Source organism: Mustela lutreola, chromosome 1 (genome assembly GCF_030435805.1).
Source record: "Mustela lutreola isolate mMusLut2 chromosome 1, mMusLut2.pri, whole genome shotgun sequence".
Classification (NCBI taxonomy): Eukaryota; Metazoa; Chordata; class Mammalia; order Carnivora; family Mustelidae; genus Mustela; species Mustela lutreola.
The window spans coordinates 83,025,726-83,051,886 of NC_081290.1; the positions used below are offsets into that span (position 1 = coordinate 83,025,726).

At 34.9% G+C, this 26,161-nt stretch overlaps 1 protein-coding gene across 3 annotated transcripts in view; it reads left to right on the forward strand.

Moving 5' to 3' along the window:
- Positions 1 to 22,488, forward strand: part of MFSD8 (major facilitator superfamily domain containing 8) — a 36,883-nt gene extending 14,395 nt beyond the window's left edge. Inside the window, exons 5-13 of one of the 3 annotated variants that reach the window (XR_009352156.1) lie at positions 335 to 448; positions 2,455 to 2,599; positions 3,319 to 3,374; positions 8,899 to 9,007; positions 11,825 to 11,959; positions 14,704 to 14,807; positions 14,896 to 15,143; positions 17,201 to 17,465; positions 21,963 to 22,488. Coding sequence is in view for 1 of the 3 variants with exons in the window: in XM_059168869.1 (XP_059024852.1) it covers positions 335 to 448; positions 2,455 to 2,599; positions 3,319 to 3,374; positions 8,899 to 9,007; positions 11,825 to 11,959; positions 14,704 to 14,807; positions 14,896 to 15,143; positions 17,201 to 17,407 (1,118 nt within the window). In the remaining 2 variants the exon portion in view is untranslated. Of the gene's footprint in view, positions 1 to 334; positions 449 to 2,454; positions 2,600 to 3,318; positions 3,375 to 8,898; positions 9,008 to 11,824; positions 11,960 to 14,703; positions 14,808 to 14,895; positions 15,144 to 17,200; positions 21,340 to 21,962 lie in introns of those variants that run through there. The other 2 variants (XR_009352155.1, XM_059168869.1) reach the window with 2 other exon arrangements.
- Positions 22,489 to 26,161: the final 3,673 nt, after the last annotated feature.

Consider the following 26,161-nt stretch of genomic DNA (forward strand, 5'->3'; position numbering starts at 1 on the left):
TGGGTGCAAAGCATGCAGTGTCTGACATCTTTATTTTAAAAATAGTTGTAACAATCAGTAGTATACCATTCACTCAGTGCTTTCTCCATATTTAATGAAGAAAAAAAGTTTAACATTTCCATAATGCCTTTTTCATTCATTCAGATCTTTAACTGTGTTTTCATGTTACTGAAAGCAATATTTTCCATTAATTGATACATTTGCTCAATGTACATGCTTTGTATGATCATAAAGAGAAAGCAGTGATTTTTGTTCTATATAAAGCCAAATTAAGTTGAATTCTATAAACTGAAGGATATTTTCTTTTACTTTGAATTATTGTGTCTTTTTTTAGGAAATGTGGCAGTTATTAGATCATATATTGCCGGTGCTACTTCCCTTCAGGAAAGAACAAGTTCCATGGCAAACACTAGTGCATGTCAAGCATTGGGTTTTATCTTAGGTCCAGGTAGGTATTTTTCACTTGTCATTACTTGAACTAGGAGAAATTTCAAGGTTCAAATGTTAAATGGGTCCAAGTATAAAACCTCATACCTGAAAGGACACTAATAATTTTTGATCCAGCTGGAGGCTAGGCTCTTTATAAGTGTTAACAAATGACCTCTAAAGCAAATTATATTAGTCCCATTTTACAGATTAGGACACCAAGGCATAGAGAATCTAAATTATTCAAGGTCAGCCAGATAGCATATGGGAAATATGAGGTTTAAAGCTAACTCTGACTCCAAAGTATATGCTCTTTGAAATAATCATTTAGCTTGACTTCTCCATAACAGTTTGCACCGCCCATTTATTAGAAACAAAATTCTTTGACTGAATAGTCAAGGAAAGTTATAGAAGGCTCTTTACCCTTCTGCCCTTTGCCCATGTCTTTCAGATTTTTCTAAGGTTGAAGAAAATGAAAGAATTTTTAAAAGACTGTTTAAAGACCATTTTTCTTCCAAAGCTTCATTTGAACTTTGAGTGTAAAACATTATTAATGAAATTTAATACTTCCCCAAAGCAGGTAATTTTTTGCTGAATAGATAAATTAGTAATCTTTATGCTTAGAAAACATTAAAGAATATATAATTGTCTCATGCTTTGAATATTACAGTTATGAATATCATCGCTTTGAATCCAGCTCAGTTTACTTCATCATTAATATTCCACCCTCACCCGTTTCCATTACTTCCTTTTAGATAGCCAAGAAAAAGCTCTAAAAAAGATAATCTAATTTATCCTTCACCAAAATCTAATGGTTCAGTTTAGTATTCTGTAGAAAAATATAATAAGCACAAATGTAGAATAATTGGACTGACTGCCATATTATAAAATATTTGAAGATACAGTGTGGGTCTTTTTTATTTACCACTCTACCCCTCGTATCTAGCACAGTACCTGGTATAGACTTAGGTTCTCAGTAAATATTTTGACCACTTAAGAAGTATTTTAAGGATTAAATAATGATAAAACAAAATAAAATAAATGAGGTAAAAGCATGTAATAAATCTCATAACATTTTAGTGCCAAGAAAATGGAAGTTCAGAGACAGTACTAGCTAGTATAAAGGCAGACAGGACATTAGAAAAAAAAAAAAAGATCAGCACTAAAATTTATATCACCTTGTTCATTGATTTTCCACATTTTCAACCTAAGAATAAAAGAAATAATCAAAAAGAAAGAGATAGGAAAAAAAGGTATTTTACAGATTATCTCATTTAAATATTTGTATTATATTTAAATGTAAATATAGACCAGAAAAAGATTAGTTGACCTTTCCTATAATAACCACATTAACAGCACTAGCATTTAATGAATGCTTACTATGTGCTAGACACCGTTCTAAGTATTTTATATATAGTATCTTACTTCATCCTTGCCTTAAGTTTGCATGTAAATTTTGGAAGAGTCAGATATAGAATCTACATCAGGAAAGCAAACCAGTATTCTTCCAATCTGATATTTGCCATAGATACAAATTTTAAAAATATATATAATTTAAATACCTTACATACACAGTGATAATTTGAAATGTTGACTTAAAATGTGACATTCTGTTTCTTAAATTAAATCATGATTTATTTATAGAAGAAACTGGATAATTTAGATTTCCTGTGGAGATGTTTTCTTAAAAAGGAAGATACTGACAAGTTACTTTAGATATAAAACTTTGTGAGTATATGTACATTGGTGTTTAACGTTTTTCTCATTGTTAGGAGCCTTCTTAGACATTTTTTTCCTAATACCACAGATCAATTGTATATCTTTTATGTACTATATGAGTATCTATGCTTTATACAGAAGAAATAATATTGTACCCCTTTCCCCTGAACTTTCTTGCCTCTATTGAGATACATGATGTAGATGGATGATTCCATAATGTTGCTTCCAATCTTGTAAATGTCTTTCACATTTTTTTTAGCTTGTGCCTCCTACTTAATAATTCATCTGTATACATTTTATTTTATTAAGTTTTTCAGACTTGTTTTGCTCTCATTGGAGAAAAGGGCGTGACATGGGATACCATTAAACTACAGATAAACATGTACACAGCACCAGTTTTACTTGGCGCGTTCCTGGGAGTTTTAAATATTATTCTGATCCTTATTCTATTAAGGTAATTATATAGAAATGATGAAACTACCTTTGTAAATTGTGAAATTAAATAAGCACTATCATTATTGGAAGATAATTATTCCCATAAAGGCTTTGTTTGGCTTTTGATATCTATAATTGTGTTCGTGTTTTTTTGATCAGCTAATGAATATAGTACTCAGAACAAATAATGGACAATCTGATAATTGAGAATAAAGTCTTTGAAGACTCAAGGTTTGATCTTGATTTCCTAACTATAGGTTTCTAAATTGGGGAATAGCATGAAAGTAACATTTTAAGTTGATTAATGATTGGTATCAACCTTAAATCCAAAACTTATTTACCTCTCCTATCTTTTTTGTTCATTAGAAGAAATTTTATAAAACTACAGAAGTTTTATTACTTTATATTTCCTTGGAGTACTTTATCCAAAGGCCAAACAACATTAACAAAAAATGTTCAAAATCATGGAAAACTTCAAATATTTATTAAGGTAGATCATGTGTGCTTTTGAATGAATTGAATATTATTTTTCATTTTATAGGATAATATAATAATTGTAACTTGTACCTTTTAAATTTTGTTGGTTATATCTCACTGGTAGTAATCTCATTAGTCAGAAGTCAGTAAAAGAAACCCATATCAGAATGTGCAAAAATAGGAGGCTACTAATAAATTTAAGTCATTTATCTATTATACTAAGTTTTTCATGGATACAATACTTATTTTTTTCTATTTAAGAGAACATCGTGTGGATGACTCAGGACGACAGTGTAAAAATGTTAATTTTGAAGAAGGTACTATTTAACCTGTTTGACTAAATTGCTAGAATTGCACATTATCAAAGTGTTTCTGATGATTCTGTCTGTCTGATATTTACTTGGATTTTGCTTCTGAGGACAGTACAGTGGGTGACTGGGGAGGATCTTCAAAGTTGAAAGTTACCTAAATTGATTATTATTTTTTAAAAGATTTTATTTATTTATTTGAGAGAGAGAGAGAGAGCACAAGCAGGGGGAAGAGCAGAAGGAGAGGGAGAAGCGGGCTCCCCACTGAGCAGGGAGCACAATGCAGTGCTCAACCCCAGGACCTTAGGATCATGACCCCAGCTGAAGGCAGCCCCTCAACTGGCTGAGCCACCCAGGTACCCCTAAATTGATTATTGTTTAAAAATGCATGCCCAGGAGCTCCTTGGGTGACTTAGCTGGTTAAGCATCTACCTTCGGCTTGGGTCATGATCCCAGGAGAGTCCTAAGTAGGGCTCCCCCTCCAAGGGGAGTCTGCTTCTCCATCTGCTGCTCCTCCCACTCATTCTCTCAATCTCTCTCTCTCAAATAAATACATAAAATATTTAATTTTTTTAATTTTTAAAATTAAAAAAAAATTTAAAAGGTATGCCCAGATCAGTTATTTGGTGTTCATGATTGGCAAGGCTAAAACCATTGCTAAAAAATCACTTCCTCTTTGTTGTAAAGAGCCAATATCCTAAAAACCTCCAGTTCTTTGGGATGATTTCAGTAACTTTCCTTCTAAATGTGTTTTTCTGTCTCAAGCATTTCTTTACTCCCTTAATCATGGGAATAGGTTTCTCTCGTGTATTTTTATTCTTTTTTTTTTTTTTAAGATTTTATTTATTTATTTGACAGAGAGAAATCACAAGTAGATGGAGAGGCAGGCAGAGAGAGAGAGAGGGAAGCAGGCCCCTGCTGAGCAGAGAGCCCGATGTGGGACTCGATCCCAGGACCCTGAGATCATGACCTGAGCCGAAGGCAGCGGCTTAACCCACTGAGCCACCCAGGCACCCCTCGTGTATTTTTATTCTTTTGGTGTACTCTTACAAGTGTATATTTTCATCCCTTAGATCTTTCTCTGAACTCAGAAGTAGGTATCCAATCTGGCCAGTAGGTATATTTTACTAAATAAACCACTATTTTACTTCTTGGGGAGTGTACCCCTCTGTGCAAAAGATTGCAACTCAGTTCTTACCTTTAAGGAGTTTGGAAAGTTGTGAAAAAAACAAAGTGTTATTTTACTAAGTACTTTTATAGCCATTTTATTTAATTTTCATGACAAAACTAGTGGAAGGTTAAGTTAAAAGTAGTAGGGTGGAGAACAGAGTGGTGAGGAGCATTAGTAAGTTTTTGAAAAAAGAAGAAGTCTGATAATAGATTCCATGTGAGACTAATACAGATGTGTAAAGGACTGAACTAGGGCAGCAACTAAGAATGGAGAAGGGATGGATACGAGTTTTTGAAGGGAAAAAAAAAGTCAAGATTCTTGACAGATTAGATATAGCATATTAAGGAATAGAAGGAGTTGTTGAAAATGTCTGTCAGGTTTTGAGTCTAGGTAAGTGAAAGAATGGGCGAGAACAAGAATTTAGGAAGGGACATCAGTTGAACAGAGAAAATGATTTCAGTTTGGATCAAGCTAAATATACTGCTACAGTAGAAAAACTCAAAAATGCTGAGGCATTTGTAATTTTGGCCATTGAGATCAAAGCTAAAGATACAAATTTCAGAGTAAGCCAGTGAAAAACTATAGCAACAAAGAGGAAGAGGAAAAAAAAGGAAGGGGTAAATGAATTAAGTGTGGCAAAATATTGTTAGATAGAGGGGTTGAATATATATTTGAAAGTTTTCAAAATGAAAGAAAAGCAAAGTAAAGAAAGAATGGTGAGCAAGTGCCAGCAGGGGGTATAAGCCACTTTGCTTAAAACGTGAAAAATAGGGTGCTAACTTAAAGGACCTATCAGATAAAAGGAATGAACAGTTTGAAGAGGGTGAGTATAAGGTGCTAAGACAAGGGAGATACATCAGAAGTGAAATCTTTCCAGAAATTGGAAAAGGATAACAATATCAATCAGTGCTTCACTGACTTTAATATGCTTATAAAGCACCTGAAAAGCTTGTTAAAATGCCAGTTCTGAATCACTAGGCCTAGGGGAAAAGGGCTGATTAGGGCTGCCAGATAAAACACAGGATGCCCAGTTGAATTTGAATAATTTTTTAGTATAAATATGTCTCAGCCAGTTAAATTTAGATTTCAGATAAGCAACAAATGATCTTGTATTTTATTTATTTTATTTTTTATTATTTTAAATAAAATTATATAATAATATATTTTATTATATATTATATAATATATTTATATTTAATTTAATTTATATGTATTTTATTATATATTATATAATAAAATATATATAAATAATATATAATAAAATAACATATTTTATTATATATTATTTATTTTATTTATTTATTTTTACAAATAATCTTTTAGTGTAAATATGCCTCAGATATTTCATGGAACATTCTTATACTTAAATTTCAAATATTGCACAGAAAATATTATTATTATTATTTATCACAAATTCAAACTTAACTGGGTATCCTGTATTTTTATTTACTAAATCTGATGAACGTAGTGATATTCTGAGAGTCTACATTTATAATAAGCTACCATGGGAGCTGATGCTGCTGGTCTCTGAAACACACTGTCCAGTATGGTAGACACCAGCCACATATGGCTATTTAAATTTAATTTAAATAACATTTAAGAAATTCCTCAGGCACACTAGCAACATTTCAAGTGTTAAATTATGGGTATATGTGGCTAGCATCTTGTCGAAGTTTATTTTTTTTTTAACCTATTGTTTCAGAGTGTCTATTTTGAATTAAAATTTGTTATATCACTGCAAAAAAAAAAAAAAAAAAAGCATCTAACTGAATTATAGAACACAGGCAAAGAACATTTCCATCATGTCAGAGGGTCTGTTGCACAGCACTGCACAAATGAGAGTTTAGAAAGACCAGACTTATTTTCTTTCTTAAGAATCTAGGTACTTCAAAATGGTTTCCAAAACAAAAGTCATTTTTCAATTTCAGTAAGTATTTAAATCTGCCCGCTTTTTTGCTATTATTAAAAATATTATCATTGGATAGGTTATAATTTCTAATTACATAGTCTTTGAATTAATATGAATCTATTGTTTTCTTAAAAATTCTTATAATTTGGGGAGTCTGGGTGGCTCATTCATTAAGCATCTGCCTTCAGCTCAGGTCCATGATCCCAGGATGCTGGGATCAAGCCGCTCATGGAGCTACCTGCTCAGCGGCAAACCTGTTTCTCCTTCTTTCTCTCCTGCTCCTTGTGCTCCTTCTTTTCCTGTGTCTTTCTCTCTCTGTCAAAGAAAACAAAAAAACAAAAATAAAAACTTAAAAAACCTCATAATTGGATACCCAGTTGGTCCTCATAATCTAGAATGCAACAGTTTAGAGCTTTCCCCATTGAAGCCAGTAGTGGGTAAAGGCTGCGGAAAACTAAGCGCATTTGAAGCAAACTCCAGTCTTACTTGGGGCAGGGTTGCCTTTTGATTCAAAGGAGTAAAGACTGGCTTCTAACTTTTTTTCTTTTTAAAGATTTTATTTATTTGACGACAGAGATCACAAGTAGACGAAGAGGCAGGCCAAGAGAGAGAGAGAGAGAGAGAGAGAGAAGCAGGCTCCCTGCTGAGCAGAGAGGCTGATGCGGGACTCGATCCCAGGACCCTGAGATCATGACCTGAGCCGAAGGCAGCGGCTTAACCCACTGAGCCACCCAGGCGCCCCGGCTTCTAACTTTTTTATGATGAGAAAAACTGTCTGAGGGAAGTAACCCCTTGCCCCCTGCTGCTGCTGCACATATGCTTAAAGATAGCATAAAATAAAGATGTTCTTGAGTTACCAACTTGGTTTACTCTGAATAAGTGGATAATTTATAAAATAGCATGACAGATGTATATAAGTAAATATATATGGCTTCACACTTCTTGATTACATCAGAAATAGTCCTATTCACAGTCAATAGTGTGCAGCTTAACTACATAGTTCAAGATAAATAAGTACACTCACTTTGCCCTCCTAATTTATTATTTTTGTTTTAAAGATTTTATTTATCTGACTGAGAGAATATACACAAGACACAAGCAGGGGAGCGGGAGAGGGAGAAGCAGGCTCTCCGCTGAGCGGAAAGCCTGATGTTGGGCTTGATCCCAGGATCCTGGGATCATGACCTGAGCCAAAGGCAGACACTTAACAACTAAGCCACCCAGGCACCCCTGCCCTCCTAATTTATAAAACCACCATCAAATCTTGGTGGTTATTTGCAATATATATTTCTTTTTTCTTTTTCTTTTTCTTTTAAGATTTTATTTATTTATTTGACAGAGAGAGACAGAGAGAGAGAAGGAGCACAAGGAGAGGGAATGGGAGAGGAGAAGCAGGCTTCTGATGATCAGGGAGACAGATGTGGGACTTGATCCAGGACCCGGGGTCATGACCTGAGCTGGAGGCAGATGCTTAACGACTAAGCCACCCAAGTGCATTCCTTGATAAAAATATAAATAATTACATAAGGACTTCGAAAAATTGTGATAATAACATGAAGATATTTACTAATTCTAATTTCACATAGCATTGAAATTCAAAATATATATTCATTGAAGTGAATCACAGAACTAACTGATTTAATAAACTATTATGAGGTCTTCATTGAAATCCTCGTAAGTTTAAAATTTAAGTGAAATAGGAAAAAACCTTGCAATGGAAATTTACTTTTTTAAAAGATTTTATTTCTTGAGGGCAAGAAAGAGAGTACATGAGCAGGGAGAGAGGCAGAGGGAGAGAGAGAGTGAATCTACAGCAGACTCCCCACTGAAATGCAGAGCCTGATGCAGGGCTCAATCTCCTGACCTTGAGATCATGACTTGAGCTGAAACCACGAGTTGGCTGCTTAACCAACTAGCCACCCAGGTGCCTGCAATGGAAATATTTTTAGTATGAGATCATTTTATATAATTTTATAATATTCCTGTTTTGGATTGAAAGAAAGTTTGTAGAAAATACAACTATTTCCTATAGATAACAGAAAGTATAGCTCCTGGAAAGAAAATTCACTTTATTTTCAAATTTCATTATAAAAATTATTTCTGTTGGGGTACCTGGGTGGCTCATTTGGTTAAGCATCTTCCTTTGGCTCACGTTGTGATCCGAGGAACCTGGGATTGAGCCTTGCATTGGGCTTTCTCCTCTGAGAGGAGTCTGCTTCTCCCTCTCCCTCTGCAGTTCCCCCTGCTTGTGCTCCAGCTCTCTCAAATAAGTAAAATCTTTAAAAAATAAAAATTATTTCTGTCTTAAATTGTTACTTTTAAACTGCTTTGAGCCTAAAAGTGATTTTAAATGTTCAGTCATAGAATTTGCTACATATAATTTCTACATTATTTTAGTGTCATTAGAAAAATTAGATGTTTAAGTCATAAAATTTTTCTCCTATTTATTACAGCAAGTACAGATGAAGTTCAGGTTCCCCAAGGAAATATTGATCAAGTTGCAGTTGTGGCCACCAATGTTCTGTTTTTCGTGGTTCTATTTATCTTTGCCCTTTTTGAAACGTAAGTTTTATTTTGTCTTCATCAAATCACATTACATAAATAATGCAACTTATAATAATGAATAAAAATTATAATGAATAATAATGAATAACATGATTTGATGAATAACATGATATAATGAATAATGCAATTCTTAATGCAACATTAATCAGGTATATTGATGTTCTCAAAAACTTTATGTAAGGCATATTTTTTGTCATGATGAAAAAAGTACATATAAATTTTATGCTTTTAACCTGAATACAGTTTAATACTTATCTGTAATCTTACTACTTTATCTCACTTCCTTATAAAGGAATCTGTTCACTAGTCTTTCTTTTCTTTTTCTGAGTTTTATATATATATATTTAATGTAGTTCTAAAACTTCAGTGCCATGATTTAATTAACTTTAGGCTATATAACTATCTATTTATATTTACATGTATTGGGTTCAGTCTGGCAACCTGTTAAAACTATTCAAGCTCTGATCCTGAAAAAAAAAGTAGTATATTACAAAATCCTTGACTTGTGTAAGTTTTATTGACTCTTAGCTATCATATGGCTTTTTATTTTTAAAATGCCTTTCCATTTTATTGTAAAAATAGTACATTCTTGGTATAAATATTCTAAACTCTATAACTGTATCTCCACATCCACTTCTTTCCCTGGAAGTAACCACTGCTAATATTTCAGTATTTTTCAAATTTTTTTTCTATACAACTATAAGTAGTGGGGTGTATGTGTGTATTAAATCAACCTGGAATATGGACATCACTTGAAAATTTGGTTTATTCCTTTGTAATCATTGTAACATTTTTATGCCAGTACATGTAGATTTGCTTGATTTTGTATTTTTAAAATTATTAAAGTATGTGAAAATTTCAGTTCATCTGATTTTGGGGGCATTTTTAAAAATTGTGGTAAAATATACATAACATAAAGTGTACCATTTTAACTATTTTTAATTGTACAATTTAGTGGCATTAAGTCTATTCACAAATGTTGTACACCATAACCCCTATCCATTTCCAGAATCTTTTCCTCATTCTAAATAGAAGTTTTACACCCATTAAACAGTAAGTCCCCAGTGCCCCTCACCCGGCCCCTGGTAGCCTTTATTCTACATTCTCTGTGGGTTTGCCCAATCTAGGTACCTCAAATAAATGGAATCATACAATACATTTCCTTTTGTCCTTTTGTGTCTTGCTTATTTCACTTAGCAAGATGTTTTTAAGGTTCATCCATATTATAGCATATATTTGAATTTCATTCCCTTTATGGCTAAATAATATTCCATTGTGTGTATATACCAGTTTCATTTATCCATTCATCTATCAGTGGATTTTTGGGTTATTTCCACCTTTCGGCACTTGTGAATAATACTATGATGCTGTGATGAACACTGGTGTACAGGTATATGTTTGAGTCCCTGCTTTCAGTTCTTTTGGTTGTATACCCAGAGGTGGATTTGCTAAATCATATGGTAATTCTATGTTTAACTTACTGAGAAACTACCAAACCATTTTCCACATTAGCTCTTCTGATAATCAAATTAAAAATGGTGATGTTCTTCTTTTTTTTAAGAATGAATATCTTAGGGACGCCTGGTTGGCTCAGTTGGTTAAGCGGGGGCCTTCGGCTCAGGTCATGATCCCGGCGTCCTGGGATCGAGTCCCGCATCGGGCTCCTTGCCCAGCATGGAGCCTGCTTCTCCCTCTGCCTCTGCCTGCCATTCTGTCTGCCTGTGCTCGCTCTCTCTCTCTCTGATAAATAAATAAAATCTTTAAAAAAAAAAAAAAGAATGAATATCTTAACTATATTTCTTTTTTTTTTTTAATATTTTATTTATTTATTTGACAGAGAGAGAGATCACAAGCAGGCAGAGAGGCAGGCAGACAGAGGGGAAGCAGGCTCCCCGCTGAGCAGAGAGCCTGATGCGGGGCTCAATCCAAGGACCCTGAGACCATGACCTGAGCCGAAGACAGAGGCTTAACCCACTGAGCCACCCAGGTGCCCCAATATATTTCAATTCGATTTTGTAGCCAGTTAATAGAGGAGATAGAGAGTAGGAAAAGAAGCTTAGCAAGGAAGGAGACAGTCATATAGAAGAAGAACAACATTCAAGAGTAGGGAAAGAAGGGTACCTGGGTGGCACGGTCAGTTAAGCATCTGCCTTCAGCTCAGATCATGATCCTGGAGTCCAGGGATAGAGCCCATGTTGGGCTTCCTGCTCAGAGAGGAGTCTACTTCTCCTTCTCCCTCTGTCACTCCCTCTGCTCCTTCTCCCTCTCTGTCTCTCTCTCACTGACTCTCTCAAATAAATTAATTAAATCTTCCAAAAAAAAAAAAAAACAAGAAGTAGGGAAAGAAATACATTCAGAAATAGGGATGAAAGAGACACTGAGGAAGAAAAATCCAGCAAGTTTCTAATAACTTAATTATAGTAACATTGTTAATATTATGTTATTACTTATTTCAATGAAATTAAAAAGAAACCAATTTAAACCGATTTAACCATGACTAGTTAGTTAGAATGGTAAGAATTACAGTTTGTTTCTTTTCCTGTCCTTCAGAATTTTTGCAATGTGGATCTATTACTTATATAATTAGAATAAATATTAGTAAATAAAAAATACAAACAGCCTGACTTAGTAGCTAGTGCACGTAGCAACAAAATGTGCTTAAAATGTGTTAATTTTTTTTTTAAATGTAGAGCTGGTGTCATTTCTAAAAGGGGGTCAAATTCTTGAATATATCAGTATTGTTATTAAAGCTATTTCACATTTATAATGCCTATGATTTAAATTAAAACGGTTTTTTTTGTTTGTTTTTCTTAGAATTGTTACTCCATTAACAATGGATATGTATGCCTGGACTAGAGAACAAGCTGTATTATATGATGGAGTAATACTTGCTGCTCTTGGAGTTGAGGCAGTTATTATTTTCATGGGGATTAAATTACTTTCCAAAAAGTAAGTTATGTGTCTTTGATTTTGTTTCAGTGAATTTTAAAATAGACTTTTAAAAAAGTCTTTTTTCTAAAAAAGTGAAACATGAAACAGAGCTAACAATGTAAACAACTGTGTTTGTAAAATACCTTAAAGTTTTTCTCTCATCGTGTATTACTTTTAGTCCTTGAATGGTTGCAAACAGATTTAAAGTTTATTAAAAGAGCATGATATTTCTATACCATATGACATATTCTTTGGTAAAGCAAGATATTTTACAAAGTGAATTAATTTCTTCTAACATATCTTTTGTATATTATGTTTTATTTAAAGTATTTCTTAAAGTGTATTTTATAAAATTCTATTCTGCTGTATAGGTTGTACAACAGAAAAGATTGAATGGTTAAGTCTGGAAAATTCTGGTTAAAATTACCAAACTTCTTTTACTCTAAAATTTCCAGATCTTCGGTGCATAGATATAATATCAACATAATGACAAAGACATTATGTAGCATTTCTCAAAGTTACTTGTAACTTTGACCACAGAACATTTCTTTTCTATAAATTTTTAAAAGATTTTATTTATTTATTTGAGGGAAAGAGAACAGGAGCATGAGCAGAGGGAGGGGGAGAAGCAGACCCCCAGCTCAGTAGGGAGCCAGCTGGGCTGCAGGGCTCAATTCCAGAATCCCAGGATCTCAACCTGAGCCCAAGGCAAACACTTAACAGACTGAGCCACCCAGGCACCCCAAGAACATTGTTTTAAAGAAGCATTTTGTAAAACTACAACTGCAATAACATGCTTTGGAGAAAGTGCTTGTATAAAATTAATTTCATTCATATAGTCTAGGATGGCACATTAATTGATGAATTTGACAATTCTAAGAATTTGATTATTCCTAAAATGCTTTAATAATACTTTAGAACTTTAGGGGCACCTGGGTGGCTCAGTTGGTTAAACATCTGCCTTCTGCTCAGGTGATGATCCCAGCGTCCTGGATCGAGACTGCTTCTCCTTCTCCTGTCCCCTGCTCATGCTCTTTCTCTCTCTCACTCTCTCTCAAACAAATAAATTTTTTAAATCTTTTAAAAAAAATACCTTAGAACTTTATAAAGTTCTAAAATCAATGAACAAATCTTGAGTCCGTGTGTAGGGTTAAGCGCAATGGGAGATACTATGAAGATTCCTATGTTTATAGACCCGAATAGAGGAGCCAAAATACAGATACAAACATAGACATAGATTTATATTCAAAATAAATAATAGTAAATGCATTACAGAGTAGAGCAGTCCTGCTGATAGGCATTCTTACAGATTGTCCAATTCATACCTTCAAAGAGCTTGTATTCTATTGGGTGGGAAAACCAATAAATAAAAATGTGAAATCAGGTAGTGATAAGTACTATGAAGAAGAACTGAGAGAGGAAGAAAATAAAGAGTAGCAAGGGCAGGGTTGGGAGAGAGCAGCAGTGTTAGAAAGAAGCAGGAAAACAAATTTGACCAGGGCAGAATGAAAGAAATGGCAAATGGGAGAATTGGACAATATGTAAGAATGCCTATGTCTTCTTTTGTTTCACAACTTACTTGACTCAGGCTCTTAAGTTTCTTAAGCCTTTTAATCTATACATTTAACATTTTTCTCTTTTTTTTTCCCTTCCAAAATGAAGAAACCAGGATGTATGTTTTATAGTTTCTTGCATTTTGGATCTCACTGATTGAATGGAACCCTGTGGTGTTTTGTTTTTGTTTTTGTTTTTTTACATTTTCCCGTGTTTACTATATTTCTCAAAAATTGGTCCTTAGATCCAGAAGCTTGATGAAATTTAAGTTCAATTTTTCAGCAAAAATATACTTTATAGGTTGTATTATATGCTTACATCATGAGAAATGTTAGATTTTATTTCTTTTTATACTGTTAGTGACTCTCAAGCATTCCTAGATTCATTAATTTATTAATAGATCATTATACAATGCTGGTTTTTAATTATATCATGTCTTTATTTAATTTTTTGGAATATTTTCTTTAAAGAGAACCTTCTTATCACCAATTATTTGGATATCTTGAGGTACAGTTTGTATAGGAAAGACAAGATTACTTCCTTTTATTAAGTGATTTTTTAAAATAATGATTCAGCTTCCTAACATCCTTTAAAAGTAACCGAGAATATTTTATTTTAATATAATATGAATTCATAAATTATAACATTTTTATATGTTTTAATCCATTGTCATTACTATTATTTTTGGTGTTCGCACTGTTATGTTTTTGGCCAGCATCTTCAAATTGGCTCAGAGTACCTTGATCTAGGTACTAGGAGGACCTAGTAGTCACCTCTAGCATCTAATACTTTTGGTATGAAAAAATATCCAGACTCATCTTTTTCTTTTTTAAAAAGATTTATTTATTTATTTATTAGAGAGAGAGAGCAGGAACAGAGAAGGGGTAGAGGGAGAAGCAGACTCCCTGTAGAGCTGGGAGCTCATCTTGGGGCTTGGTTCCAGGACCCTAAGATCTTGGTCCTGATCCGAAGGCAGACATATAACTGACAAGCCACCTAGGCACCCCTCCAGGCTTATCTTATATGTTTTCTGTTCTAGGTATGAAATCAGTTGGTTCTTTTTAGTGGAAAATTATATTTAACATTCATATTATTTGGTATATGACTAAAAGGATCAAGATATTATATCACAGTTTTAAAATATAAAAGTAATGGAACTATGTAATACTGTTTTGTTTTTAAATTACAAAGTTTCTGTTCTTTAACAGGATTGGCGAACGTGCTATTCTACTGGGAGGACTCATCGTTGTATGGGTTGGCTTCTTTATCTTGTTACCCTGGGGAAATCAGTTTCCCAAAATACAGTGGGAAGGTATAACCATACACAATTCTATAATGTTTGCCCCTGTTATTCATCTAAAATTAGCAAGTAATGTACTGTGCTAATTTTGTTTTAACAGATTTACATAATAATTCAATTCCTAATACCACATTTGGGGAAATTATTATTACTCTTTGGAAATCTCCAAGAGAAGATCACAATGAAGGACCAACTGGCTGCCCAATTGAACAAGCCTGGTGCTTCTACACCCCCATGATTCATCTGGCCCAGTTCCTCACATCAGCTGTGCTAATTGGAATAGGCTATCCATCCTGTAATGTTATGTCCTATACATTATATTCAAAAATTCTGGGACCAAAACCTCAGGTGAGTCATTTACCCTGATATTGCTATTGCAATTATATGAAATAGAGTTGTAAGCACTTACATTTTTTGCTACCATTCTCTGTTTTTACACAAGCTGACTTGGTGGATTTTTATCTTATTCAGCCCTTTTTAAAATGATTTTATTTTTTTTATTTTAGAGAGAGAGAGAGAGACAGTACCAGAGTAAGTGGAGGAGTAGAGGGAAAGGAAGAAAATCTCAAGCTCTCAATCTCAATCCGTGCTGAGTGCAGAGCCTGGTGTTGGGCTCTATCTCACAACCCTGAGATGATGTTCTGAGCTAAAACCAAGAATTGGACACTTAACCACCTGAGCCACCCAGGCGCCCCCCAAGTTTTATTTCTGACTTATCTTTTTAGTAGAAGTTGTTTAAATGGTCACAAAGTGAAAATATGAAGGGGTGCGTGGGTGGCTCAGTGGGTTAAAGCCTCTGCCTTTGGCTCAGGTCATGATCCCAGGGTCCTGAGATCAAGCCCCACATCAGGCACTCTGCTCAGTGGGGAGCCTGCTTCCCCCCCCCCCCACTTCCCTGTCTGCCTCTCTGCCTACTTGTGATCTCTGTCTATCAAATAAGTAAAATCTTTTTTTAAAAAAGTGAAAATATGAATTTCTTCCTTAAAAATTGCACTGATAGTTTTACATTTTGAGGACAGAAATCAGTGTTTCTAATGATACAAGACAAAGAGAAAAGAAAATTTTTAATACTGTGTTTTTAAGCTATAATAGCAGGTAAAGCATTTCTGAGGTTTTTAAAATATAAAATTGTATTTTCAAATTTTCAAAATCAAGAATAAAAGCAAATTACAAAAGCAATGTATGATAGTTGTAACAAAAGCCAAATGGTTTGAAGTGTGTATGGCAGATAATGAAGGCTCCCCTTATCCTCAATACACTAAAGATGACCCCTGTTCACTTCATTTGCATTTTTCAATACCTATTCAAGCATATGTGCACTCCTGACTTTTTAGAAAAAGGTAACACAGAATATATCACATATAAATTTTTTTCCATCTTGAATTTTTTTACAGTAGCCATAGCTTTCTTTCCATGTTAGTGCTTATAGATGTTCTCATTATAAGATCTTACTTGATATAAGACCTTATTCTTTTAAACAACTGATTAGCATCCCATTCATTAAATATACCATAATTTATTTACTTAATCCATCATTGATGGACAGGTAGTTTTCAATTTGAGGATATTAAAAGAATTGCTGCACTATATATTCTTAGGTAGATTATTTGGGGTACAGTAGTTGGAAGAGTGACATTTTGGTATAGTGAAAAGTGGTATAGTGGAATCAGCCAACCATGCCTTCAAATATTGTGGACAAGTTGCCTGAATTTTCTGGGCTTTACCTTCCTTGTTTATTAAATGCATCCCCATTTAATTTAATAAATTTAATTATCCAATACCAATTGCAGAAACCTGTGAATGTTGGAAACAATACATGTAAAACACCTAGCACAGTGTTTGGAAGATAGGAAGTATAAAATAAATGTTGCCTGTAAAGGATAATTAATAAATTATATTGTTGGGGCGCCTGGGTGGCTCAGTGGGTTAGAGCCTCTGCCTTCGGCTCAGGTCATGATCCCAGGGTCCTTGGATCGAGCCCCACGTCGGGCTCTCTGCTCAGCGGGGAGCCTGCTTCCTCCTCTCTCTTTGCCTGCCTCTCAGCCTGCTTGTGATCTCTGCCTGTCAAATAAATAAATAAAATCTTTTAAAAAATAAAAAAAATAAATTATATTGTTTCTAGGACTTTAGCGGACAGTTTGTCCCTTTATACTACTATATTTTTCTTAAACTGACTAATCAATTAAGTTTATTGTTCATTATTTGCTGTATTTATACAGAGGCATTTAATTTACTCAAAAATCAAAGATGGAGAAAGTGATTCTTGTGAGTTTATTATAGTTTGCTAATAGTAGTATCATCATTATTATTAGTAGTAGTACTAATACTAGTAGTAATATCATCCTGTTTTTAAAATAGCTAAACCTGAATATCATTTGGCTTCTCCTTCCCTCTCCCTGCCACAGGGTGTGTACATGGGCTGGTTAACAGCTTCTGGAAGTGCAGCCCGGATTCTTGGACCTGTGTTCATCAGCCAACTCTATACTTCCTGGGGCCCACGATGGGCATTCAGCCTTGTGTGTGGAATAGTGGTACTTACCATCCTGCTCCTGGTTGCAGTATACAAAAGACTCGTTGCTTTTTCTGTAAGGCATGGAAGGATTCAAGAGTAATGTAACTAACTCTGCAATGGAAAGTACTTGATATGGGACTTCCTCTTCCAAGGCTCTGGTATGGGTCAGGTTCCAAAAGTCAGGCTGCAAATATTGTATATTTTGAATAACAAGAACATACAATGAATAATTCAGGGAATTCAATGTGTAATTGGGAATAGTAAGGTAATAGTAAAACACTTGGTTAATAATTCCCTTCTTTCAAACAATATTCTATCATAACATCTCTTTTGGGGTGCATGAACTCATGAGTGAATGGACAATGGTTTATAAATGGGAAGTTGTACTTTTAGCTTAGACTGCAGAAGTGTCATTAAAATAATGAGAAAATATGCAGTGAAATCGTAAGGAGAATTCTGTTTGAATTACCTATAACAAAAAAAAAAAAAAGAAATTATAGAAATTACCTAAATAGAAGTATCTCTGTTTGAAGATACCTACTTTTTTATTTATTTAAAAATGCAATTTCTATTATCAAATTTCCTATGAAATAAAAATCATGAGTCTTAAATTTTCTGTTTACCATGACCTGCTGTTCTACCTGATGTTCTATGTCATTATTTTTAATATTATACCTTTTGTCCTATTTTAGTTCAGGATCTCACTAAGTAACCCCTAAGTTAATAGGTAAGCACAAATAATGCTAATACTTGAGCAATAAAGAGGAGTAAGAGATCAAGATGAATTACACTATCTTTAGTAGGACTAATTACAATTTAATTTCAAGTACTACTAATAATAACTCACTTTAGGAACATGAGCCAAGTGTGTTACAGTATACATATACTGAACAGCAAACTGTGTATTAAAATTACTGGCATTTTTCAACTCCCTTAAATTCTGGAGAAAAACTTTCACTTCAGTTATTTACTTTTCCCATCTCTTGGTAGTGACAGGGAAGACACAACAGTTTTCAAACTATGTGCAGCTATTCAGAACTGCAGAATTTTAAGTTGGCATAGGCCATGACAACCCCAGTCTAGCTAGGCTAATAAATATTTGAGGTAAAATTGCTTATCTCTATCAGTTTACTGAGTTTACTTGAAGTTGGCTAAATCACACTCTCTTATGTATACATTTCTACCTCTACATATGTTGAATGCTGATAAGAGGAATAGTATAGAATTATGTAAATGGATGATCAATATTACCAAAAAATGCAAAAATAGTTCTAAATATTTTACCAAATGTTTCCTACTCTAAGTTTTATTTTCAGATCTCAAAGTAATTAAGTAAACACTATAATCTGCACTTTATACTGTTTACTGTTCTCGTGTTTTTTTCCTTTTTTTTTTTTTTTTTTTTTCGGCTTAAACAAAGAAATTTATTTCTCACAGTTGTGGAGGATAGAAGCCTAAGATCAAGGTTGTCAGCAGGGTTGGTTTCTTCTGAGGTCTCTCTCCTTGGCCTGTAGAGATATATCTTCTCCCTGTATCTTTTGTTTGTTTGTTTTTCCAGCTTTATTGGGATATAATTTACATATAACATTGTGTAAGTTGAAGGTGTACAATGCATTGATTTGATGAATTTATATATAGCAAAATGGTTACCGCTGTAGCATTAGCTAACACCTCTGTCCTATCACATAATTATCCTTTCTTTTTTGTGGTGAGAACATTTAAGTTCTACTCTCAGCAATTTTTTAGTATAAAATACAGCATTATTAATTGTGATCACCATGCTATAGAGTAAATCCCCAGAACTTATTTATCTTATAATAGGAAGTTCTCTGACCAACATCTCCCCATTTTCTCCCCACCCATAGCCCCTGTCAACTATCACCCATTCTCTGCCTCTAATAGCTCAGCTCTTTTAGATTTCATATATAAGTCTCTGACTGATTTCATAATGGCCTCAAGTTCCATCCATGTTGCCACAAATGGAAGGCTCTCCTTTCTCATGGCTAAATAATATTCCACTACATACACACATCTTCCTTATCCATTCCCCCATTGATAGACATCTAGGTTTTCCCCTGTTTTGTCTTTATCTTTTGTCTTTTGTCTTTCTGAATAATGCTGCAGTGAACATGGGAGTGCAGATACCTCTTTGAAATCCTGCCTTCATCTCCTTTGGATATATACCCATAAGAGGGATTGCCACGCCGTATGGTAGTTCTTTATTTTTTGAAGAACTTCCATTCTGTGTTCCACAGTGGCTGCACCAATTTACATTTCTACCAACAGTGCATAAGGGTTCCTTTTTTCTCCACACCCTCATCTATACTTGTTATTTATTGTATTTTTCATACTAGCCATTTTCAAGGTGCTAGGTGATACCTCATTATGGTTTTCATTTGCATTTCCTTGAGAATTACTCATGTGGAACATCCTTTCATGTCTCTGCTGGCCATATATATGTCCTTTGGAAAAATGTCTTTTTATAACTTCACAGAGTTTTAGAAACTCTGCCCATTTTTAAAAAATCTTTTCTTTTTTTTTTTTTTTAAGCTCTATCCTCAACGTGGGACTTGAACTCCCAACCCTGAGATCAAGAATTGCATGCCATATGGACTAAGCCAGCCAGGTGCCCCTCCTCTGCCCATTTTTAAATCAGACTATTCAGCTTTTTTGCTATTGAAATTTGCTGTACTCTTATATCCAACTTCTTTAGCTCTACTAGAAAGCTTAATCGGACAGAAATTATCCTGATTAAATTTTAGAGATCGTTTTGTCTCATCTCCACCTCCCTTAGCAAGACCACTTCAGTTAGACTTATCAGAACCATAGTTACGTGTCTGGCTGTTTGGTCAAGTCCTGGGATCTCTCTTCCTGATGTTCTGCAGCTCTTTCCTCAGTCTTACATTTTTTGGGGTAACTTCTAATCCTAAAGAGTGAACTCCACCCTTGGTTTAGATAGTGTATATGATAGAAATAACAATAATGGTGATGATGAAAATAATAGCATATGTTTAGAGAATTCTTTCCATATTGCAGGTAATATGTAATATACAGTTTAATTTTCACAGCCATCTTATAAAGCAAAGATACTGTTGTGAGTCCCATTTTACAGATAAAGCAACAGAGGTATAGAGAAGTTAAGACACTGGTCTAAGTAAGTGTCTTTAGACTCCACACTCTAAACCACTAAATTTGTTATAGTGGGGAAAAGAGCCCAGAAAGTTGCAAAAGCAGTTAATTGTGTACTTTAGCATTAAATTAAGTTAGGTATACCAGTGAATCATATTAGCAGAAATATTTGAAAAATGTAATTTGAACCTGACTAACTGGAGCTATTATCTTAGCAGAGTAGACTGTTTCTGTGCAAGAATATGACATAGAGAAGTTTCCCAACTTCCCAAGATTTATAATATTAAATAAAATTCAGATAAACTATAATTTAGATAAACTATAATTCAGATAAACTTGCAAAAATGACTAACACCTTTCTTTTTAGTAAGAGTGCTTTCTTTTCTGGGTGATTATACCACCACACATCTTGGCATAGAAGAAGATGAGGAAGTGACATGGGGTTGAGGTCAGGGCAGGGAGATAGACTTGAGGAAAAAATCACTAGTTAAGGTCTTGAGTGAGACAAGCGGAGTCTAAGTTGAAAAAGATGACAGGGGACCATAAGATATGAAAAATTGCTGAAAATAGTTTGTATTTCAGAATGGTAAGTTTTGTAAAACCTAATCTTAAAGGATTTTTATATTTGAAGGGATTTATAACTTCACAAGGCATCTCCATGTTACCTTGCTAAGCTGGCCTACATTCAAACTCCCCCAGTTATCTTGACTAAAGTGAAATAGATCTGTATGTAATTTTTGTTTTGGAGAGTGTAAAGTATTTATCGGCTTCTACTCAAGAATAGATTAACTTATTGTGAGAGGATATTTTCAGTACCATTTTTGACTACAGATTTATTTGTAAGTTAATGTATTTTACATTGTGAAAGTATACTTTCTAATAAAAAATTACTATGTATCTGTATCTTAAGCCTTCAAATTATTTATTCATACTTTCAACACCTATTCAAGGGGTACCTATTATGTACCAATCACCATGTCATCATTGGGAATAAAGCAGTGAACAAAATACACAGAGCCCCTGCCCTTGTGGGACTTAAATTAATTAATGAAGTGATTACACGAATGATTATGCCTGAAGCAAGCGTGATGTGAGAGAAGTATAGGGAGCTATGAAGGTGACGTGACTCATGGGGGATCTGATCTGAACAGGAAAGTCAGGGACTGTTTTTCTAAAGATGTAATGATTAACTAAGGCTTGGTGGAGAGAATGGTTTGGACTGGTGAAGAGTGAGACAAGTGCATTTCAGGCTGAAGGCAAGGCAAGTGCAAAACCCCTGGAAGTGGTAAGATATTGGGGCATTCATGGGACTACAGATAGGTCTGAGGTGGCTGGAGTATAGTGACTGAGGGAAAGTTGTGTTAGTTGAGGCTACAGAGGGAAAATGCAAGGCCTTGTAGACTTCAGGCAGTAGGTCTCCAGTGGTAAGAGATATTCTAACTTTAGGCACGGTTAGAGTTAGGAGGCCAAAGAATGTCATCAGGACTCTCTTTCTTTTAGTTCTACATGTTTGACTTTATTTTCAGGTACTCTCCATTCTGTGGCAAGATGAGCATGGGCAGCCCCAAGTTTGCAACATCTTTGTAATTCACAATACCAGAGAAAAATGGTTCTGGCAGAAGTATCAGAAAAGGCTCAAAGTTGCCAACTTTAACTTGCATACCCATCTGTGAACTGACCAGATGGACAGGGAATGGAATCTTCTACTAACCCAGGCCTGGATCGTTCATCCATTCTGGGAATGCAGTCGTCTGTACATTGAAGAGACAGGAGGGGAAGAACTGTCAGGCTCAACTTAATTACATAGACTAAGCAGATTTAAAGCTAAATGGAGAAGAGGAGTTTCCACCAAACAAAGGTCTGTTGAGCTGACAAATAGAAATGTTTATCCACTATATGTGCACCTCCCAACTGTTCTCACATCATTGCAATCAGAAAATATTATATGCACCATTGTGGAAAGTAGATGAAGTTGCTTGTATTCAGCTTCTTCAGACCTACCAATCAAGTCAGTGCTCTAAAGGGAGCCTGCTTCCTCCTCTCTCTCTGCCTGCCTCTCTGCCTACTTGTGATCTCTGTCTGTCAAGTAAATAAATAAAATCTAAAAAAATACATAAAAAAACAAAATAAGAAACCCATTGGTCCCCTTTGGAGGTTCTAGGGTTTTAGTTCTTAATTCTGAAAACCAGAAAATAGATTCAAGAATCTATTCTGCATTTTGCATATCTAAACTTCAGGGTAATCAAATATTGATGAGGGAAAGTTACTTTCTATAGATGAATCCAAGTTAGGAGTGCCTGGGTGGTTCAGTTGGTTGAGCATCTAACTCTTGATTTTGGCTCGTCATGATCTCGGAGCCATGGGATCAAGCCCTGTGACAGGCTCAGTAGGGAGTCTGCTTGATTCTCTCTCCATTTCCTTCTGCCCCTCCCCAACTTGCACGCACATGCAGACACACACACACACACACACACTCATGTGAGATTTCATAAGGAATTGAGAAAAAAAAGAGAAAGTGGGAAACATGAGAAAAATTGACTTCGGTGAAAGAGCAAGTTCAGCAGTTAAATGTTGGAGAATCACTGGCAGAGTTTCTAGAACCTAGTTCCATAACTTCATCAGCATGGCTGTGGGATCTGTGCTGAGCAGGGGTGGCAATGTCTTTCCTGGGGCAGCTCCTACATTCAGTGATTTAGGCATTGGGCCTAACTGCAAAGCTTGAATCTCTGTCCCTCCTAGATATTCTATGTACCAATACCCTTTAATAAATGTATTCTCTGCTTACCTAATTAGATTCTAATGTTTGCAACTAAAAACCCTGACTGATACACAGGAGGCAAGAGTAGATGTTTGGAGACAAGCAGTTTACTGTAGTAGTTCAGATGGGTAATGCTGGTGACCTGGGACTAGGGAATTGGCGGTGGAACTGGGAGTTGAAAGCACAGCATCAAAATATATTTCAGAAGTAGAGTTTGATTAGTTTGATTAGATAAAGTAAAAGAAGGTGTTAAGAATGACTTCCGGGGTGGGGCGCCTGGGTGGCTCAGTGGGTTAAGCCGCTGCCTTCGGCTCAGGTCATGATCTCAGGGTCCTGGGATCGAGTCCCGCATCGGGCTCTCTGCTCAGCAGGAAGCCTGCTTCCTTCTCTCTCTCTCTCTGCCTGCCTCTCCGTCTACTTGTGATTTCTCTCTGTCAAATAAATAAATAAAATCTTTAAAAAAAAAAAAAAAAAGAATGACTTCCAGGGTGCCTGGGTGGCTCAGTCGGTTAAGCATCCAGCCTTTTGCTGCATTCACAATCCCAGGGGGTCCCTGGATCAAGTCCGCATCTGCTCCATCCACTCATTCTTTCAATCTCTCTCAAAAAATAAGTAATTAAAATCTTTTTATTTGTTTATTTATTTTTAATTAATTTACTTGACAGACAGAGATCACAAGTAGGCAGAGAGGCAGGCAGAGAGAGAGGAGGAAACAGGCTCCCTCCTGAGCAGAGAGCCCAATGTGGGGCTCAATCCCAGGACCTTGGGATCATGACCTGAGCCAAAGGCAGAGGCTTTAACCCCCTGAGCCACCCAGGCGCCCCTAAATAAATAAAATCTTAAAAAAACACTAAGAATGACTTCCAGGATTCTGACACGAACAGCTAGATATACAAGTGCCATTTATGGAATAAATATGGAGGAGGAACAAGAAAATAGTACAGTTGAATTAAATGATATTCTTACAACAAAGGCATGCCAGATAGATCGACCCATAAAACACAAAAAAAACTAAATATCATAAAATTAGCAGAAAGAAATTATGAAATAATGGAAACTTGAAAAAATGACATAAATCATATTTGGAAATGAGACAATTCCTCAGTGATATTGAGAAATAAGAGAATATGCAGGTATGAAAGTATTGCTGGCAAAGCTCAGAAAATAGTAAGAAATTTAAAAAATAATCTCAACATAAAGATCAAATTAGAAGGAACATAAGAGTAAATAAGATGCCACAGATAACTTCATAAGGGAAATAAAAGACAAAGGAAAAATTAAAACAACAGAAATAGAGATTAAAATCATTCCATAGACAGTGATAGATATAAAAACTAAGCACAGATAACATATATTGTAGAAGTCTTTGAAGATAGCCAAAGCAATGAAACAGAATAAATTCTACGGACTATAATACAAGAAAAATTTGCTAAAATAAAACTCAAACAAGCGCATAAAAAGTATCTGTACATTCAGGTACCAAGCACCTGAAAAACTGACTCAGAAGAATACTATATGATACTATTATGATGTTAATTTATTCAAATTGATTTATATATTTAATGTTTATCACAATAAAACCCAGTAGGAATTGAGAAGATGACTCCTAAATTATGATGAAAATGCAAAGGACCTAGCACATCAAAATAATCCTGAAGAAAGCTGGAAGACATATACTAATAATACATTTCAAGATTTAATATGAAGATATAGTGTGCAAAAGTGTTTTCAGCATAAAGAGACAAATAATTCAGTGAAACAATAAAAAGTCTAAAAAGAGATATAATGTCAGTTGATTTTAAGCAAAAGAGTCAAGTAATTTAAATTTTGTTTCTTAGAACCTTAATATTATTCATATTTTCCATGCTATTACTAATTACTTGAACATATTTTTTTGACATTTGAACAGCCAACAAATCAGTCATATAAATAAATGCAAATAGGTGGGGTGCTTGGGTGGCTCAGTTGGTTAAATGTCTGCCTTTGGCTCAGGTCATGATCCCAGGCTGCTGGGACTGAGCCCCACATTGGGCTCTCCGCTCTGTAGGGAGCCTGCTTCTCCCTCTCTCCCTGCCTGCTGCTCTCCCTGCTTGTGCTCTTCCTCTCTTTCTGTTAAATGAATGAATAAATAAATAAATAAATGCAAATAGGCTCATCTTTTCTTTTTTTTAATATTTTATTTATTTATTTGACAGAAAGAGATTGCAAGTAGGCAGAGAGGCAGGCAGAGAGAGGAGAGGAGGAAGCAGGCTCGCTGCTGAGAAGAGAGCCCGAAGTGAGGCTCAATCCCAAGACTCTGAGATTGTGACCTGAGTGGAAGGCAGAGGCTTAACCCCCTGAGCCACCCAGGCACCACAAATAGGCTCATCTTTAACGAGAAAAATATATTTTCATCTCTTTTGCTAAGAAATTCAACACTAAACTGTGTACAAGAGACATTCCTTAAACAGACACAGAAAGGTTAAAAATAAAATGCTAAGTATGAATATTCCAGGCCATGCTAATTCAAAGAAAGCAGGGGTCAACATCTTGATTTAACAAGGCAGAATTCAAGCAAAAAGGAATAAAAAGGTTACTTCATTATGCTAAGTGTTACAATCACAAAGAAAATGTTAATATTTGTGTCACCAATAAGAGATCAATAACTTTTATAAAGCAAAAACTATAAGAAATGCTATTTTTTAAAAGATTTTTATTTTTTCTTTTTTACTTTTATTTTATTTTATTTCTTTTTTATTTCTTTGACAGACAGAGATCACAAGTAGGCAGAGAGGCAGGCAGAGAGAGAGAGGAAGAAGCAGGGTCCCTGCCAAGCAGAGAGCCTGATGCAGGGCTTGATCCCAGGACCCTGAGATCATGACCTGAGCCGAAGGCAGAAGCTTTAACCCACTGAGCCACCTAGGAGCCCCCCAAAATGCTGTTTTGTCACAATAAAAATTAATTTTAAAAAAGTCTGAGTTCACAAAT